The sequence below is a fragment of the Varanus komodoensis genome, unplaced genomic scaffold (assembly GCF_004798865.1).
Source record: "Varanus komodoensis strain SLA01 unplaced genomic scaffold, ASM479886v1 scaffold13_3, whole genome shotgun sequence".
In the NCBI taxonomy this organism is placed as follows: domain Eukaryota; kingdom Metazoa; phylum Chordata; class Lepidosauria; order Squamata; family Varanidae; genus Varanus; species Varanus komodoensis.
In genome coordinates this window covers 2027168-2045568 of record NW_025335409.1, presented here as the reverse complement: position 1 = coordinate 2045568, position 18401 = coordinate 2027168, and the positions used below count along the sequence as shown (strand labels likewise).

The window sequence follows — 18401 nt, the reverse complement described above, 5'->3', positions numbered from 1 at the left end:
TTTCTAAGGCAGGGCCAAGTGTGAAAGGAAGCCCACGATCTGAAGAGGAATGGATTCTGTGCAGCTCCATCCCAACACTAGTTTGGCATCTTCTGCTCCTCGCCACCACTGTTGCCTGGGCCATAGTGAACAGCAAGTGAAGAAGCAGGTTGCAAACCATGGTGAAGAGGAGATGCAACTCCAGGAGACTCTTGTCCTTGGGCCTCTGCTGGGTTGGAGGCTGTCGGCTGCTGCCTGTCTATGCCTAACCTTGACATCAACCCTGTTAGGCCCATTCTGAAACCTTCAAGCACTTTGTGGGAAGTCAGTGCCCTGCCTGATGAAATGAGTGGTGCTCCTCACAACTGCTAGACTCCTAGGGTTGGTTCAAGGAAAACATGTTCAACTCATACATCATAACAGATACATTAATCAGAAAGTACAAGATGGCTGAAATCCTTGGAGTGCTCGCTCAAACAAAATCAATGGGGCATGTTAACATTTATTTGGGATGGAGTGCTAATGTGGCAGATGGAATCATTGCCCCTCCAGGAAAGACTAACATGTAGGGCAGAGCTCACCTCCCCACAACTCCCATTCAGAAAGCAAATTCATCTTCTAAGCTTCCCACCCCCAGTATTTCCTTCTGGGATGACCACTGGGGGTCCTTCACAACTTTGGCTCTAAAACAGTGCTGTCTCTATGTGTCTTTAGTGTTCTTACATACAAATTACACGGAGACATGTATGTACCACAAGTCCATATTCCCCCACATCTTTCTGGTACTGTCACTCAACTGTAATGGTCAGAGCATTGGACCAGGACTGGGAGGTGGGTGGGGGGTCTAGTCCCCATTGTGCCCACCAGGTAACTTTGGGCCAGTCACAGACTCTCAGCCTAACCTACCTCCTACCTCCCAGTCTTGTTGTAAGGATAAAATGGAGAGGAGAAGAAACTTGCAAGCTGCCCTGAGTATTTGCAAGAAGAAAGGCCGGGTAGAAATGTGATGTGATGTGATGTGATGTCTTGAGGGTTATTCCATTCCCTCTGAGCAGGGGTTGCTGTTGCTGTTGTTAACCCCCAAACAGACACCCAGTATTCTGTGATCACTAAACACATTCAATCCCTGCTGAACTGAGGGATCATCAGGAACTTTTCCCTTAAAACGTTTGGTTCTTTTATCAACTTTTGAGGTTACCTTCAGCATGCCAATACCTTTCTCTTGTGTTTCATTGGCTCCAGTCTGGCTCCAGCTGTGTCTGCACTCACTGCCTAAGTATACTAGTAGGAATAAAAACTATAATGGCTCTCACTCTGACGACACAGTTCAGAAGAAGGAAAAAAAGGATGCCTGCACTGATGCTTTATTAATATGCAAGCATACATTCGACATTCAGTACTCTTTGTATTTTTAATAGTTCTGAGCTTTAAAAGTCCGCAGGACAACAGCCTGAATTTTGCAGCCCAGTGCACCACAGTACTTCCTGACTAGGAAACGCCTTTGGCTACCTGCCATACAAAGTGATGCTCAGCATGGACTAATCTCATAGAAAAGCACACTGTTTAATGAGGATGGTGCTGTTCTTTGACCTTTACAGCTCTGTGCAGAAGCTTATCATAAAAAGTAAAACCAAACACTAGTTTCATTCATGTGTGAAGGAGAGCTTATAATACTCATTTTCACAACAGGGCTCTCTTGATGGCATGTGTGTGATGCTTTTGTACCTGCCATTCCAGTAATGCACTCCAAACATACCGCAAGTTGCACTGGTAAACTACATAGATTGATGTTGTGTCCTGGAAAAGTTAAAGAAATTACAACAAAGGAGCATGAATGCTTCAGCATGATCCAAAGCAACCAAGTCATCACTTTGCATAATCATTGATGTTGTTAGTTGTGAAGTCGTATCCAATTCATCGCGACCCCATGGATGACACTCCTCTAGGCCTTCCTGTCCTCCACCATCCCCCAGAGTCCACTTAAGCTCACACCAACTGCTTCAGTGACCCCATCTAGGCACCTCATTCTCTGCTGTCCCCTTCTTCTTTTGCCGTCAATTGTTCCCAGCATTAGGTTCTTCTCCTGTGAATCCTTCCTTCTCATTAGGTGGCCAAAGTATTTGAGTTTCATCTTCAGTATCTGGCGTTCTAAAGAGCAGTCAGGGTTGCTCTCCTCTAGGACTGACTGGTTTGATCTCCTTGCAGTCCAAGGGACCTGCAGGAGCCTTCTCCAGCACCACAATTCATAGACCTCAATTCTTCGGCGCTCAGCCTTCCTTATGGTCCAGCTTTCACAGTCATACACTGCAACTGGGAAAACCGTAGCCTTGACTATACGCACATTTTTGGCAGGGTTATGTCTCTGCTTTTTAGTATGCTGTCTAGATTTGCCATCGCTTTCCTCCCCAGGAGCAAGTGTCTTTAATTTCTTGGGTGCAGTCACCATCTGCAGTGATCTTGGAGCCCAGGAAAATAATTGATCATTTATGCAGTTTGGTAATTTCAGACTCTGAGCTTTATGGGCTCTTGTGGGTAGGGATTTCATAGATGGTATTGCATCTGATTGCATGATCAAACAGACTCCTGTGACTTATTTATGCTGCAGGTCAGCAGTGCATGCTGGCAGCCAGTTTTCCATATTCCAGCCACAACCACAGCTTGTTGGGTCATCCAAACCTGGCAAGGGTGGGTTGTGTGAGGGTTAAGTAGCCTTCACAGGACTCATGTCCAGTTTTAGGGTTAAGCTCATGTGTGGCATGGCTCATTGCAGCTTAAATAAACCACAGCAAGCTGCAGCAAGCATGTGAACCAATGAATATTACCTCACCTCCTTCAAAATGTGATAAGCCAACCCTCTTGCATGTGGAAGACGCCTTGTTCATTCTGCTGAGCAGAGCTCTCGACTTTACAGCATGGCAATAATTTACACCTATCTGAAGAAAATATATTGTAGAATGCCATAATTCAAGAGTTGAGACACTGAACTACAGTTGCTTAAAAGTACATGTCTTTGTGGCATATTCACAGTCTGCTGAGCATCTGGTACCAGCAAGAGTCCCTGCTTTAAAGTCTGGTCCTTCCATTCTCAATATGTTCTGGCTGAGCTTACTGTTGCCAAGTCCCACGCAAGACTGAATGCCCTTTCTGCCCTTCTGTACCTGTTGGAGGCTTAGTTGCAGGTTTGGCCTCCTTTGCAAAGTTCATATTTCTGCCTGATGCTGTTGAAACCAAAGCTGTGGCAGCAGATAACCATCCTGCGGAGCAGTCTTGGCAGAGGAAACTGATCCTACTGGTAGAGTTGTTCAAGGAACAAAAGCTTCACTATGGATGGCAACTGGACAGTTGGTCCAAGGCAGAATGATGACATCACTGCTGTTATTTTGGAGGATAAGATAAACGAGCTTTCAATTAGCAGCTGGGGATACTTGTTGTTAACCAAGGGAAAACATCCATAGTTATTCACACTGCTATAACGTATAGTCCTGAGTGGTACACTCTGGGAAGGGATATACCACATGCTATCTATTTGTTGAGCCAGAGTAGTGCAATATAGTGGTTAGAATGTTGGACTAGGATATGGGAGGTTTGAATGTTAATTGGCCATGAAGTTCACTGAGTGTCTTTGAGCCAATCCCTGAGTCCCAGCCTGACTAACCTGCCTCACAAGGAGAGGAAATGGAGAGGGAAAGGATAATGTAGATTGTCTTGTGTCTCTTGCAAGAGGAAAAAAGAGGGGGAAAGGTGAGAGATTGATGTAATACAATGAATAACTTATACCTTTCCATTTTTGCACCATGGAATGCAAAGTGGTCACCAGGTGTTCTCCCTTCTAGGGCACCAATTGGATCTAGACCTCTTTAGCTTAAAGGAATGTGGTTGCATCCTGCGCCCTCAGATCACACTCTGGGACTATACTGCAAGCTACGTCCGCTCATTCGAATCAGACCTGATGCTCTTTCCCCTCTGTAAGAACTGGGCCTCAGAGCAGAGCAGTCTCTGCTTGCAGGATGCCACATCACAAAGACCGTCTTGCATCCATAGGTTCTGTGCCCAACGTACAATTGGTGGGAGGTTGCTGCAGTTGTCTTTTTGTATATCTGTATTATTTCATTAGATTTATGCTGGTATAATGGCTTCCAGATCAGCTGCATGCTGGAAGGAAGTATCCATATCCAAAGGCCTTTTTAAAAAAAAAAAATGCTATATGGAATGAAAAAGATTGTTTTCCACTGACTCTCCAGTAGATGGCAACGTTTCTTCTGTACAAGAGCTGTGAGTCCATTGGTCAGCTACACCAAGACCAACAGAACTGCATTGCATGGGCATTCAAGGAAAAAAGAAGTTTGAGCATGACAGGGCGGTAGCTTTCAAACCGGATGAGACAAGGACCATTGTGAGCCCTTAGACATGGTTTTAGGTGCAAAGCAACCTAGGGTGTAATGTAACCTTAAAACCATGAGAACAGCAAAACTCTGCAGGCACTTAAGTTTCAGTCACAAATGATCAATGAGACCAAAAAAAGTGAAATGGTTTATGAATGATGAGCTGCATTTTGCCTGTTCTGCAATCTTATAATTAAAAATAGTGTTATAGTAATAAAATTCAAAGTAAGTTGCAAGCAAGGCACCTTTTCCCTTAAAAAACAATAAATTGAAACACTGATTAGTAGAGCAATCTAAATGATAAAAAATGAAACTCTCACAGTTAAGATTGATATGAATTTTGGAACAGCAGTAAGCAGAGAAAATATTGCAAAGAGTGAAGAAAAGCAAAATTAGATAGCCAAAAGACAAATCTGTGGAAAAGTTTTAGAAAAGTCTTATGAGATTGGTATGAAAAGAAGTTGAACAATAGGGTGTTGGGAATTGACATATGCTAAAAAGGTAAGGAGAAAAGAAAAGAGCATAGTGCATAGAAATGTATAATGTATGGGTTAATGGAAATATACATCGCATCAAGAAATCCATTTTATTTCTTTGTCTCAGCACCCTGTGAAATCCCACCCTATGAAAATGAGCTTGTACGTACGTACGTACCCAACCATCTGTGTGCTTTGTCTCATACCATCCAGCCTGAAGTAGCAGCATCAGTCCTGCCAGTGGTAGCAACCAGAAGGCCCCAAATGAGGTGTTACCAGCTTGGATATAGGGTCAAAGCCCCGCTTGCATCTGCTTCACCCAAAGCAATTCCATTTCCACGAAAGAATCACAATTAGGACTGTTTCAGTCTATCATGGAAAGACAGTGAAAAAGCCCTGCTGCTCCAGGGGGAAAAGATGTGATGGGTCCTCGATCAAATCGAGCCAGAACTTCTCCCAGAGCAAACATGACAAAACTGACACTGTCATACTTTTGGCACATCAGGTAAGACTCCCTGGAGAAGACAATCATGCTACTGAAAGTCCAAGGCAGAAGAGGGAAGAACAAGTATCAGATGGCTTAACTCTGTAAAGGAAGCCACAGCAAGAGTTGAGGAGGGCTGTGAAGGACAAGACATTGTGGAGGGCATCATTCATTGGGTTACCATAAGTTGGAGACAACTTGATGGCACATAACAATAACTAATAGGCACTTGATTTCCCATTCCATCTACAGCACTTCTGATTGCTCTACCCATCTTTCTTGCTTGGAATAGAAAGCCCAGCTGAAGTGCTCGATTTCTTTCCTTAGAAACATCACTTCTAATGATAAAGTATCTTGGAAAAAGTAAAATAAGATTAGTTATTAATATTTTCTTATTATATGAGAAATGGAGCAGCACCAGGCAGTGTTCTTCTGGTACAGGCAGGCAGTCCCAGCAAGCACTGGGCACAGCCTCGTATCCATGTTATGTTTGAACTGGGGCTAGCTAGATATATATCTGCAGGCATTTCCATTCCCATACTAATGGCAGCATATTTTCAAACCATTGTTGGTGGGGGGGATTGCTCTTTGGAGCCAATGGGGTTTCTGCCCCAAACAAGTATCAACTTCAAAAGAGGGATTTTCTTCAGGAATGCAACAGAGCAGAAAGCATCACATGCCCCCATCTGTTCCCATGGTCCTGCTCACTATCACTCCTCCCCCAGCATGTGTGATGCACACACACATCAAATGATGCTATTTTTAATTGATAGTTCATTAATAAAATTTTACTGCAGTTCTGAAAATTCTACAACATTTACCAATTCTTGAGGGACGACGTGTAACTCTGAAAGTTAAAAACTCTTACTTCCTAGCTGCAGCTAACCAGGTATAGGAACTAGTTAGTGTTAATTTAGTGGGAAACTGGTGTTCATCTGCTAAATACAATGGCCACACGAATAATGTCTTTAAATTGGTTGCAATTCAGTCGAACAGACTTTGGTTGTTTTCTGTCTGTTTCTAGCCGGAGTTGCGGGAAGCTCAGGGCAAAGTTACGAGAGAGAATGGGCAAGAATGGAAAGGGTTACCAAGCATCCCCTGTCTATTCTATCCCAACATTCATGTTAGAGACTGGGTTCAGATGATAATCCACACTCCAAGTTTGAGTGTGGGTTGTCCCTGAACTGTCAGTTGTGGTTGAAATGGGGGTTATTATCTCGTCTGAACTCAGCTGTGCTCACAAACCATGGCTCTTCAAACAGCCCTTGGAGAGAACATGTGGTCTGTTGCTGGGTAGTAGATGGTGGGTTTTTTACTATACTTTGTTATCTTAGTTGGGTTCAGACAACATGGTAATCCATGTTTCAACAACCCACTGTTCAGCAACAACCCACACTTGACCTATGCTCAGCCCTTGAGTATCGGTTATTACGTTGTCTGAACTCAGCAGTTCTGTGAAAGAAGCACCTCAGGTCTTTAAAGAAATAAATTTGTGATATTTTACTCAAGAAATGCTAGTTGCAGCCCAGCATCCAGCCCAAAGTCTTTCATCCCTTCCTCTCACCCAAATTCCCACTGCATCCCTTAGGAATAGTGCACCATATAGAGGTGATACACATCACAGTCTCAATATAAGGTAATTATCTAAGTCTCCAGAAGTACAACATGTGGCCTGGGAAACACAGAATGGATCTGATAAATGCATGTCTTCCTAGAGTTCAGGACTTGCAGGCATGTTTTTTAAAATTACCACAGATATTTGAGAAACAGTTACAGAGACCTTGTTGATCCTGTTGGTTCAAAGATAAACCATGACTTGATAATTCCACTCAGACGGTAGCAGGAACCTAGCTCAAAAGGGCGTATCCTGTGGTTCCCATCCTCAACACACATGAGCCTCTGAATTTGGAGGCTTTTGGGCCTCCTGTACACGGTACAAGTTAAGACAGCAGCAAACTTCAGTGCCCTGCATCATACACTCTGCATGTCCCCTAGACCAGCCTTCCCCAACCGTGTGCCTTCCAGACATGTTTGAACTGCAACACCCAGAATTCTCAGACAATGGCTCTGCTAGACGGAAATTCTGGGAGTTGTGGTCCAAATGCCTCTGGAGGCCACCAGGTTGGGGAAGGTTTTCCAGATGGCCATTTTAGCCCTTTAGCTGAAGGGCCATGGAGGGAGAGGGAAGGATGCTGGGGTGCCATTTGGATATGGCATAAGCCTTGGGTCATGGGATCCTCCCCACCTACCCCTTGGCAAGCCCCTCTTCTTCCCTTCTGAGGCCGTTTTCCAACCTTGGAGAGGCAGCCAGTGTGTGTGTTTTTCCATGCCAGATGGAAGGGGTTTGTGGCAGGGACTCCCTGTTCAAAGTGGGGGTTCTAATTGATCCTATACCTCCCCACCCCCAGGCAGGAGGCCATATTATTTCACCCCAAATGAGTTAGGCTCCATTTGGTTTTTGCAGCTCTTACTTAGATAATTGTAGTTACAGAACAAGTAGTATAAAAGAATGGCATGACATGAATGCCACATTTTTGTAATAGTAGCTTCCTCCCTCCCCTCCCCTTTATTCAAACACCATTTTCATCTGTGACTTTAATAGACCTCTTTTTTTTTTTTACAGCGGTAGAGTACAACAGCTCCTGAAAGGCTTTTGTTCCACTTTAAGTACAGCCAACAGGAGATTGATAATTCTGAGAGTGAAAATTAATCTTGAAGCTAAAATGAAATTCCCTGTACTGGGTATTGTTTTCCACACCTTTACTTCGGAGATGGATATACAAACACCCATGAATATTTATAGACATGGAAGAAAAGGCATTGCCCATTTTGTGAATTTTTGCAGATGTTGTGCAACATTATTCTGGTGAAACTGACAGCTTGACAGACTGCCTCAGAAAGGTCACAAGACATAAAAGGTATCTCCGCTGAAATACGAAGACTAATGCAGTCGTTTCTGAAGCTCTTCTGTATTTATGGCAATATCTGTTTCTTTCTCTGAATATTAATCTGTGTCCAGGGAAAACCCTAAAAGAGTTTGTAATCTAGCAGACAAATGTGCAATAAATTACAAGTGCTGGAAAGATACAGTGGATAAATTTAATGGCAACCCCTCCCCACAAGAATCACAATTTTGACACAGAGAGAGCATAACAAACACAGTAGGTGAGCATTCTCACATCTAAATTAAAAGACTCATCTGCATCTTTCCTATCACTGCAGCTCCCTGTGGCACAGACCAAGTTGCAGCTGAGCATAGTGGCAATATAAAGAGAAAGCCTGCAGTTACTTGGAGCCTGTTCATTGGAATGGACTGAAAGGACAGGAAAAACCTCGCTTATTGATAATGGTTTGCACCTATGTTTCAGTGGTGCCCTCCTATGCTTGGCTTTTTAAAGTTTCAGTATGCATTTTCTTCTGTTTTTAACTGCTTTCTTGTTATTTCTGTGTGTCTCCTTTAAAGAACTTTTCTGCCCCAAAAGGTTTCAGATAAATAAAGTTATTGCTAACAGGAGGAGCTCTGGTGTGCCATTCTAGTATCAAATTCAGCCTGCACCTCTTCCTATGCACAAATGGAAAACAGAAATCTGTGCAAAGTTTCAGGGCTTGACATATAGAAACAGATCCCTCGGCAGGAAACCACAGATGTTCTCGGAGAAGCCCATGGTGAGGTGAGCTGTGTTGCATTTCACTGATTCTGATGAACAAGTTTCAAGGACAATCTCCTCTGATCCCAAATATGAAACAACATTAGCACACACTCTGGAAGCAGCAACACCAAAGCTGTAATTAATGCAGAACTTTGTGAGAAAAGATCTTCATTTAAATTAGGATTGCCACAGCTACTGGTTTCTCACACAGATAGTGTATGAAGTGGAGGTTTCAATATCCAGATCTGGATGCTCAAAACCTAAGGAAGGGAGCAGATTGGACAGGGCACCATTTTCCACATTTCATCTGCAGCAACTCAATTCCTGTTCTGGACTTGCTGGTGAGAACCATGCTTAGCAGAGGAACCTAATGTTATAGATTTGGGCTTTGCTGTGTGTTTTCAAGCTATAGTTCCAGTATCTAGAAAGCTGGAGTTAACTAACTAGCTGATTAATGCAGTTCAAACAAAGCTTTTACCCTGTGAATGTTCTGTCTTTAAACCCAGTGTGCACTGCAGCCTTTTCAAAGGTAGCAATTTCAATAAAATGGATAAGTGACCTGTGCAAGGTTTCAAAGCTTTATTGGCTTATTTCCAGACGATTTTAAGGGTAAACTTGGCATACAGCATTTCAAAATGATTTGATTTTAACAGGACATGAATATGAAATAATGTAATAGGTATCAGATTTAATCAAACATTATGGGCATAGGCCGTAGAGAAATGCATGTGACCGGCGTGCAAAATTGTGGAAGAATATAAAGGGCACCTTATGCATTTGCTTTTAGTAACATGAGTTTTGTGCTTCCCTCATTCCTAAATAGGTAGTTAAACATGCATTTTTCATGCATAAACAAAGCAAGCCTCTATTCACATTTCCCGCATTCTGCTTTTATACATTCATTGATTTTCTAAGATTTACATGTCTATGACTACACTGTGTTGCAAGATATATACAAATACAGAGAAAAATATAAAGATAATCATGCCAGGGAAAGTTGAAGGCAGAAGAAGAGGAAGATCAAGTATGAAATGGAAGGAAATCGTAAAGGAGGCCACAGCCTGACTTTTCAAGAGCTGAGCAGGGCTGTGAAGGACAGGACATTTTGAAGAGCACTCATTCATAGGGTTGCCAGAAGTTGGAGATGACTGGAGGGCACATAACATCCTTACGAGACTTTGCTTATATAAAGTTCTCTCTACTACAGCTTTATATCAAGTCTCTATTACATTTTACACACACAAGACTTGTCGGTGATGGCAGCTGTAGAAAACAAATTATACTGCAATCGAGCATACTGATTACCTGTGTCTACCTCATTTTGGGTGTATACATGATTCAAATTCAGTATTTACAAAAAAAAATTATTCCTCAACACCAAGTAATTATACAACACTGCATTGCACTTTCCACAAGTGCGCGCGCGCGCGCGCGCTCTCTCTCTCTCTCTCTCTCTATATATATATATAAATGTTGGAGTCATAAACAAATGCATACAATACTGAGCAATACGGAATAATTTTCATAAAAGTATTTTCATTTCAGAAAAACGTTCAGGTTCAAAACTGATGCAACCTTTCTTGAAAGCTTTTGAGATTAGATAATTTCCAGTAGATATGCAGAAATTGATAGAGATATATAGATATAATTCAAATAGTCAGAATAAGTTTTATGTTTTTGTTGTACTGCATTTTGCACATTCTCTCTTTGTCACATTTTCATTTTCTAAAAAATTTATAGCCTCAAGAAGACATTCCCGTCTTTATGAATTCATTAATATCCCCCATACACCCTCCTCCTTTCCCCACAACATCGTTTTATTCTATAGTTAAGTTTTCAACAAGGATATTTCATCAGGTGGCATTTTTTTCTCCATGATCCTATCAGTTTGAGATACTACATTTTTTTCATCCATGGAAGTGTCATTTTTATGAGCATATGCAATTCTGAAGATTTTCCAGGGAACATTGATGGAGAGACCCATATTGGCAAATGGTGCCCTCCCAGACATGTTCATCTTCTGAGAGTTACCTATGCAGAAACTGTGTGCTTGGGATCCTTGGAGATCCTAGCTGCCTAAGGACCTAGCTGCCAGGAAGATAGCACAAGGTAGAAGAAAGCACCACCTTTGAAGAACACTGTGATGTAAAAAGCTCAGAAGACATAAAAGGGAAAATGGAATATTGATAGAATATTGATTTCTTTTCTCCTAGTACAACAACTCGGTGTTTTGCAATATTGTGTTTGCCCCTGGAATCTGTTACTTCCCCAAGTGTAGCAGGTTGGATCAAGATTTAGGTGTGCAACTGGCCTGGCCAAAGGGCCAGCATTTCCCCATCCCCTCCTCCCAACAAGACCTGAAAAAGCCATACAGAAAGTCCCTGCTGCATGTGTTAAGCTATGCCGTAAGAGAGGGGGAATCCTTGACCACCAGGCTGAGGCACCTTGGATGAATGGAGCCCTTCCATCCATAGACAGCAGATCATGGGTCCAATTCAGTGTGCGATCATAGCAGACATACTCAAAGATAACGTAGTAGATGTCACATGGTAAGAGCAGGTAGAATTTTACCCTTTAAAGTCCTAAAGCTGTGGATTTTATGCCCATAAGGAGCTTTTCAGAAACATGGGATCCTCAAGCAGAATAGTTTGACATGTTGTCAAACAATTTTTCTTTTGAAGACCTCTAGGTATATGGGATTTATTCATGAGTAAAAATAGTAGAAACAAAGGCTGCAATCCTGGGTACCTAAGTGGTAGTAAATTGTATTAATTCAGTGGGATTTTCTTCTTAATAGACATAAAGAGTATTAGGTTGTCAAGGGAACAGGTTGTGACTAGAATGATTGTCTGTATAGTTAGGTATACTTTTAGAAGCTTTTCAAAGGGAAAGAATTTGATATGATCTTTTCAGCCAAACTGTAGCCCAATATAATCCCTAAAAATGAATTTTCTCATTTCAAATTACTTAGAAATGATGGCATTTCCCACATTTCAGATTACAATATATTCATTTGTATGTAGAGCTGTGTCATTTTACAGAAAGGGGAGTCAGCCAGGATCGCCTCTGAAGAAGTCTGCTAAGTCATCAGTTTAATCAAGGGTAGCATGCAATGATTTTTATCCTCCACCAGTTTACAATTAATAAAAACCATCACCACCACCATCATCAAACAGTGAATTTAGTCTCTTAACATAAACTTGCCAGGATTCATGTATCCCCTAATCACTAAAGTGACAATTACAGCTTGGTATTCAGCAGTCTGAAGAATTTTTCTGATCCTTTTAAATTGTGCGAAGGAACTGGTACAGAATCTATAGTGGACAGTTATAGCTATCCTTTCCCTTTCTCCCATATTATTTGCATTTTACTTCAGCATCACATGCAATAGCCTCTGCAGCTCAATTACACCTACTGAGATGGAAGCTCCACTGACTTTGATAGGTCTTATTTCCAGGTAGGTGTGTATAGAATCTCATCCTGAATTATTATGAAATGCCAGTGAGCCTTTCTGTTAGTTGAACTGAAAAGTATAGTTGTTAAAATCACTGCTTTGTGCAGTTTGGCCTATTGAACAATCTGTGATATTTCTTCCCTTTCCTAAAGCTCCTCTTTCCAGATTGACTGTACTAACCACTTACGTTTTCTTATCCATCCAAAAAGTATTTGTACTTTCATTTGCCCTGCCTCATTCAAGAAATCTTACATCACACCAAGGGATATGGGCATCCAGTCAATGCTGTCTTTAGTTTGAAACCCTTCTGCATTTTCTTACTGGTTCTTCCATCTTGTACCTTATCAGGGAAAAAATTAGGTAAGTAGGAAAAGATAGAATTGTAGCTGCTCAAACTCCTTTCACTGGTAGCGGTAGGAACCCTCCATCTGGGAGCACCAATACACACTTTCCGAAAGGCTTTGAAAGTACATCATTACCCTGCCCACTAAAGACTTCAGGTGAATCCTTTTTTTCCTGGCCCTTGGGTTGATCAAAAAGAAAACTAAAACAAAATCAATATGCTGCAGCTGTCACTTCCACACAGTATTTCTATCCCAGCCTGCAGATTTTATACAAGAGCACATCTTGTGGAAATGAGGCAGAAGGATAACAGATGAATTTATAAATCACAAAGTGAGGAAGGAATAATAAGATCTCATTTGTTTAAAAATTCTTATGCATCTTACACAGAGATGTTTTGCTACATTACAAGAATTGTGTATTACTGCTTATTTCCCAGCCAGCCAACTTTTTAAAAAATCTGTTTAATGGATTTAAGTCACCCTTCATCTCTTTCCCATTAAAGTTAACAGCCTCAGCTGAAATTTGATCTAACATTTGTTTATTGCAACTACGTAAAACACTGGCTGTTATCAAGTAAGACTTTGGGAGTTTTGAAAAATCGTGACATCTAGAACACTGCAAGTTCTGACAAAGACTTTTATACTTTCCATTTTTCTCTAGCTCTCTCCATCTTTAAAAAGAAGATGCAAAACATCAAAATGCCTAAGCAGAAGGGAGAAACATATAAACACATTTTTTTAAAAAACATAGGTGCTTCAAGGGTATAAACTCATTGTTTCTGACTGCAGTTTTGTACAGAAATAACACTCCTTGAAGTTTTCTGGGTTTTCACTGACTTTACCAAGAATTAAAGGGCTTCTTGAGATTCTCTTTCACAGTTTCAAAGATGAAATTGCCAATTATTTTTCAAGATCAGCTTCTTTATAAAGCATCAAAGATCTCTTGCATCACAAAGAAATACACCTCACCTCATCTGGTCCTCCACAGTCAAATAACAGAGTTAATAACGTTGGCTTCTTTCTTTCTTAGGATTTCTTCCGTTCCACTCAGGTTGAGGTGACCTTTCATGTCACACTCCCACTTTCATTCTAAATACAGACACAAATTTACTATACAAATCTGTCTCCTGTAGGCTATCTGCCGCTCATCCTTTCTCCTTCATTTTCAGGAAAGTGGGCAAAACTAACAAGGACAGAAGTACAGTGATGTTGCCAGTCTAGAGGTAGGTGGGTCCAATCCAGAGATAGGTGATGAAATATTTTAAGAGGAAAAAAACAGGTATTTTTCTCAGCCAACAAGAAATAGGGAGATACAAGGTGGGTTTCTGACACTGTAGCACCAATAGCATCATGAAAGACAGCAAGCAAGCCGTGAAGAATCAATAACAATTTTGAGAGTTCCCAGTCAGAGGGACGGCAAAATCCGAGGTGCCATGACAGCATGTGAGGCAAGTGTGGTAGGAGGGTTGGGTCTCATGTCCAGCTGGTGGTGAGAGAAGGTTTGGAGGATGGAAGGGAATGACAGTACCTTGTGAAGAGAGGCTGGAGAAGGGAAAGATCTTATGGCTTTGCCCAGGTAGGTTACACACCGTGTTCAGTGTGGAATGGCTCCTCTCTGTGGCTCAGCATGCGGCAGAATTCGGGAAGCCAGGAGGCAAGACAGGACGATGCCAACGACCTGCATGAGTGCCAGTCCAAGTGCAGCTGTGGCAATGTAGAACACGTTGTCACTGACGAAATCATACACCTTGCTGAAGCATCCCTCATGGAAGATGCCCCGGGCATCTGCTGGGAGAGGACTGTGCAGGCAGCCTTTGCGTGTCCTGCAACAGCTCACAGGAACCGAGCCATTGGGTGCCTCTTGCTCCATTGACCAGGGCGAGGAAAACCAGTCCCGGTAACTCTCTACCCCACAGCAGTCCAACATGCGCTGGATGGAATCCAGAGCCTCTGCCTTTTCCTCATCCTCGGTGTAGGAACGGATGGCTTCCCGCAGCCCATTCTGGAAACCTTCAGCAATATCCTTGCGATAGAACAAGCTAGAGAGCCCCGCTGCTAAACCAGCCACCAACACAGCCAGCTGAAAGCTCCCGTAAGTGCGCAGGAGGCAACGATGTTCTGTGGCAGCACTAAAGCAACCCACAAAGCCCCACACAATCACAGCAGTGCCCGTGGCCAGCAGAATGAAGGGGGTGTTGGGATATTCATTGGTGGACAGCACCAAATAGGTGCCCAGTGAAATCTTGGCCCAGACACCTATGGTAAGCATGGTCAGACCTGCTGCCCAGAAGACAAAGCTGAAAGCCATCAGAAAAAGCTTGAGCAGAGCCATGACACCTTTCAGGTGATGAGAGGTAAATTTCTTCGATGCTGATAAATGTTTCGGAGGAAGGGGTTTGATGCCTGAGTGCTGCCGATGAGTCTCGATGGGTGCCACCTTCGGATAATGATTTGTTAAAGATGCTGTTAATCTCCACTTGGATGCTGGTGAGGGTTGGTTACCTTTGTTGGGGGTTCTTGAGAAATGCCAACTGTTTTCTAGAGTTCTTGCCAGATGATGGCACAGGATGGTGTTCCCTTTAGGTTCAGTAGCTCTTGTGTGCCAGTGGATGTCGTCAGTGGCTTCCCAGGGCAGCTGTTGCAGAGTGGAACCTGTGTTGCTCTCTGCCTGCCTTGCCTGGTCTGAATCCAGTACATAAACCCCTTTCTCTTTATAGCTGCAATTGGAACCACTGGTGGCAGGGCTTGCTATAGAATACAAAGGAGATTGCAAAACACAGATCCAGTTGGATTGTCTCTCTGGTCAATTTGCGGTCCTGGCTGGTATGTCAGTGGGCTTGTAGTAAAAGTGTTTCTGACACACCAGAGACTCTCCAGGGAGGTGGAGACTGCCTCCTCCTTGGACTGTCACTCAAAGACTCCACTTGCATTCCCCCCGCCTGCTAATGGACTCGTCATGGTCTCTGCTTTCCCTGTACTTGTGCACTTTTCTAGTTCAGAAACTGCTTTTCATTTAAGTGCCACAGAGCAAAATTAACTTCACTAAGAGAACTGATTTCCCTGCTCAGATAGCTGCCAGTTCCTGCTTTTAATCTTGTTCATCTCAAGCTTTTTCTCCACCCACAAAGCTGAGGATCACAGTATTTGCCAATATTTCCCCATGAGTGATAAAACTGGAAAATTTCCTCACTCCTGTCTCTCAAGTTGGTGAATTTACTTCTTGTCTCAGATGCTGATAATTTGCTGATACAGCTGAGGGTTGTCAGAATAAAATATAGAAAATGAAAGGAGACATACGCACAGCTGGAGTGTTCCATAATATAATTTCTTTGGATCAGCAATATCCTGGAATTTAGGAAAACCTTTAAGATATAGGACACTTGACAATGCTATACCGTACTATGGAGATGAATGAGAACTTTGCAACCAGCCACTCCCAGAATCTACTTCACTAACCTTTGCATTAATCTAAAGATAAGAAAAAATATTGCCAGAAAGCAGACTGTTGCACTAAGATAATGTAGATTTCTGAGCTGAACATTCATCCCTTTCACACCCCTGCTACCGTTCATGCATAGCAAGCAGTATGGAATTCCAGGAGGGGGAAATAAATAGATTTCTCTTTGATAGATTTATGGCATAATAAATTGAGAGCTGTATTGCAGATCGATTATTCACTCTTTGCTTCAAATTGGAAGTCATAAAATGAAAAGGATTCAGCAGCTGGCAGCACAAGATTAGTCCTGGACACAATTTATGGTGGTCCCAGATTATGCTTTTAAAAAGAGCAGCTATTTCCTAGTCATACTTTCTATATCAACACAGGAAGACTGGCACAGGAAGGCAATATAACCTGTTAAAGAAAATTAGAAAAACATGCTTGTTTCATTTTTCAGTCACTGTCTAATATAGTTGAGGTCACACACACACACACACACACACACACTCATGCAACAGTATAACAAGTGTGCAATTGCCAAAGAATTCAAGGCTAAACAATCTGCCTTTATCAGATTGCTTGTGCAAGAGTGTTCCAACTCAGCCGCATGAAAGATTCATAAAATTGTTGCACATTGTCCAACACACTTTGTAAGCAAGTTTCTTATTATCGGTACCAAGTTTATATATATATATAGATATAGATATAGATATAGATATAGATATAGATATAGATATATATATAGTGTGTGTGTGTGTGCGCGCGCGCGCGCACGCGCGCGCAGTGTGCAGTGAGATGGAAAAGCCTGTCTCAACATTGCAATGGGTGCTTCATGCAAATGGCTTACTACATGGATGATGTATATATTGCCATCAGACACACAATCTAGCTAGCACTGTCCAGGAGAATTGCTTGAGAGGCACTCTAAAAATGCTGCTAGCACCTTCCCCTTCAAAACCACACAGACCTGCCTGGAAACAGAAATCCAGACTTCCAGAGTTTATCCAAGGAAGAATTCCTAGCCAAGTCTTTCTTTACCAGTTGGAGAGTGCAGCTTAGACACCTAGGTGGTGTATACTGTGAATTCTAATGAACCAGGCATTTTCAACACCTCAGATTCAGGAATTTTAAATTAAAGATTTAAGAGAGAGAAAAGTACAAATATGAGACATTGCTTTTAAAAGAAAATACAACATAAGCACCTTGAGCTAGTGTTTACTCAGAGCAGAGTACTCTTCCTAAGTGAAAGGGAATTAGTCATGTTCACCACCTGACTGGGCAGACAACTCATTAACCCAATTCAAGGTGTTAGTTATTACCTATAAAACCCTAAATGGCTTGGGTCCTGGTTACCTGAAGGAGCACTTACATCCATATATGCCCAACCGCCCCTTGAGATCTGCGGGAGAGGCCCTTCTCCGGGAACCCTCCATGAAAGAAATTAGGAGGGTAGGTACTCGGAGGAGGGCTTTCTCTGCAGTGGCGCCCAATCTATGGAATGCGCTCCCCAGAGAGGTCCGCCTGGCTCCGTCGTTACTTGTTTTTCGGCACCAGGTGAAGACCTTTTTATTTAAACGTCACTTTAATTGTTAACAATATTTGCTTATTTATCTGGCCAGGGCGACTTCTTTTATATTTTATATTTTTATTTATTTTATATTGTTAATTTTAATTTTATATTGTTATTTTTGTATTTTATTGTGTTTGTAAGCCGTCCCGAGGCTTCGGCAAGGGGCGGCATAGAAATGTTCTAATAATAATAATAATGATGCTTCAGCATCAACCTATGCTATTTCATGAGGCCACAGAGGGGGTCAAGGGATGTCCTTCTCCTCCCCATACCAGAATCCTGATCTAGACTAGCTCTCCCGAGTTTACTTAGGAGTAAAAAAAGGAAAAAGTCATTGCTGCTAGCTACATCTTTAAAGTAACATGTAGTTTGACCCCAAGACTGTGGAACTCAAAGCAGGAAGCTCATAGTCTGATGGTAGGACTTTATCTAGTTTGGTGATCCTCTTGAGACTTTTTAAAAACAAAGCCATTTGAGCTGATATGTATATAAAAAGCCACATTAATCAAAAAATGAATGAAGTCAATGGAAAAAAGAACACTAATTAAAATGTGTAAGAATGGAAGGACGTCAATTTTATTTCAAAAGTCTGAAGTCTATATGAGTTCTGCATTTTATCGTAT

General features: G+C 42.0%; 1 protein-coding gene across 1 annotated transcript; it reads right to left on the bottom strand.

Annotated features, from left to right (window-relative positions):
• Nucleotides 1-14363: 14363 nt before the first annotated feature.
• Nucleotides 14364-15101, bottom strand: LOC123019941 (tetraspanin-7-like). Its single transcript, XM_044423144.1, has one exon. The coding sequence runs from the start codon at nt 15099-15101 to the stop codon at nt 14364-14366; it is 738 nt and encodes a 245-aa protein (XP_044279079.1).
• Nucleotides 15102-18401: the final 3300 nt, after the last annotated feature.

Coding starts and splice junctions, on each gene's coding strand:
- LOC123019941 (XM_044423144.1), bottom strand. CDS start 15,101: ATGGCTCTGCTCAAGCTTTTTCTGATGGCTTTCAGCTTTGTCTTCTGG.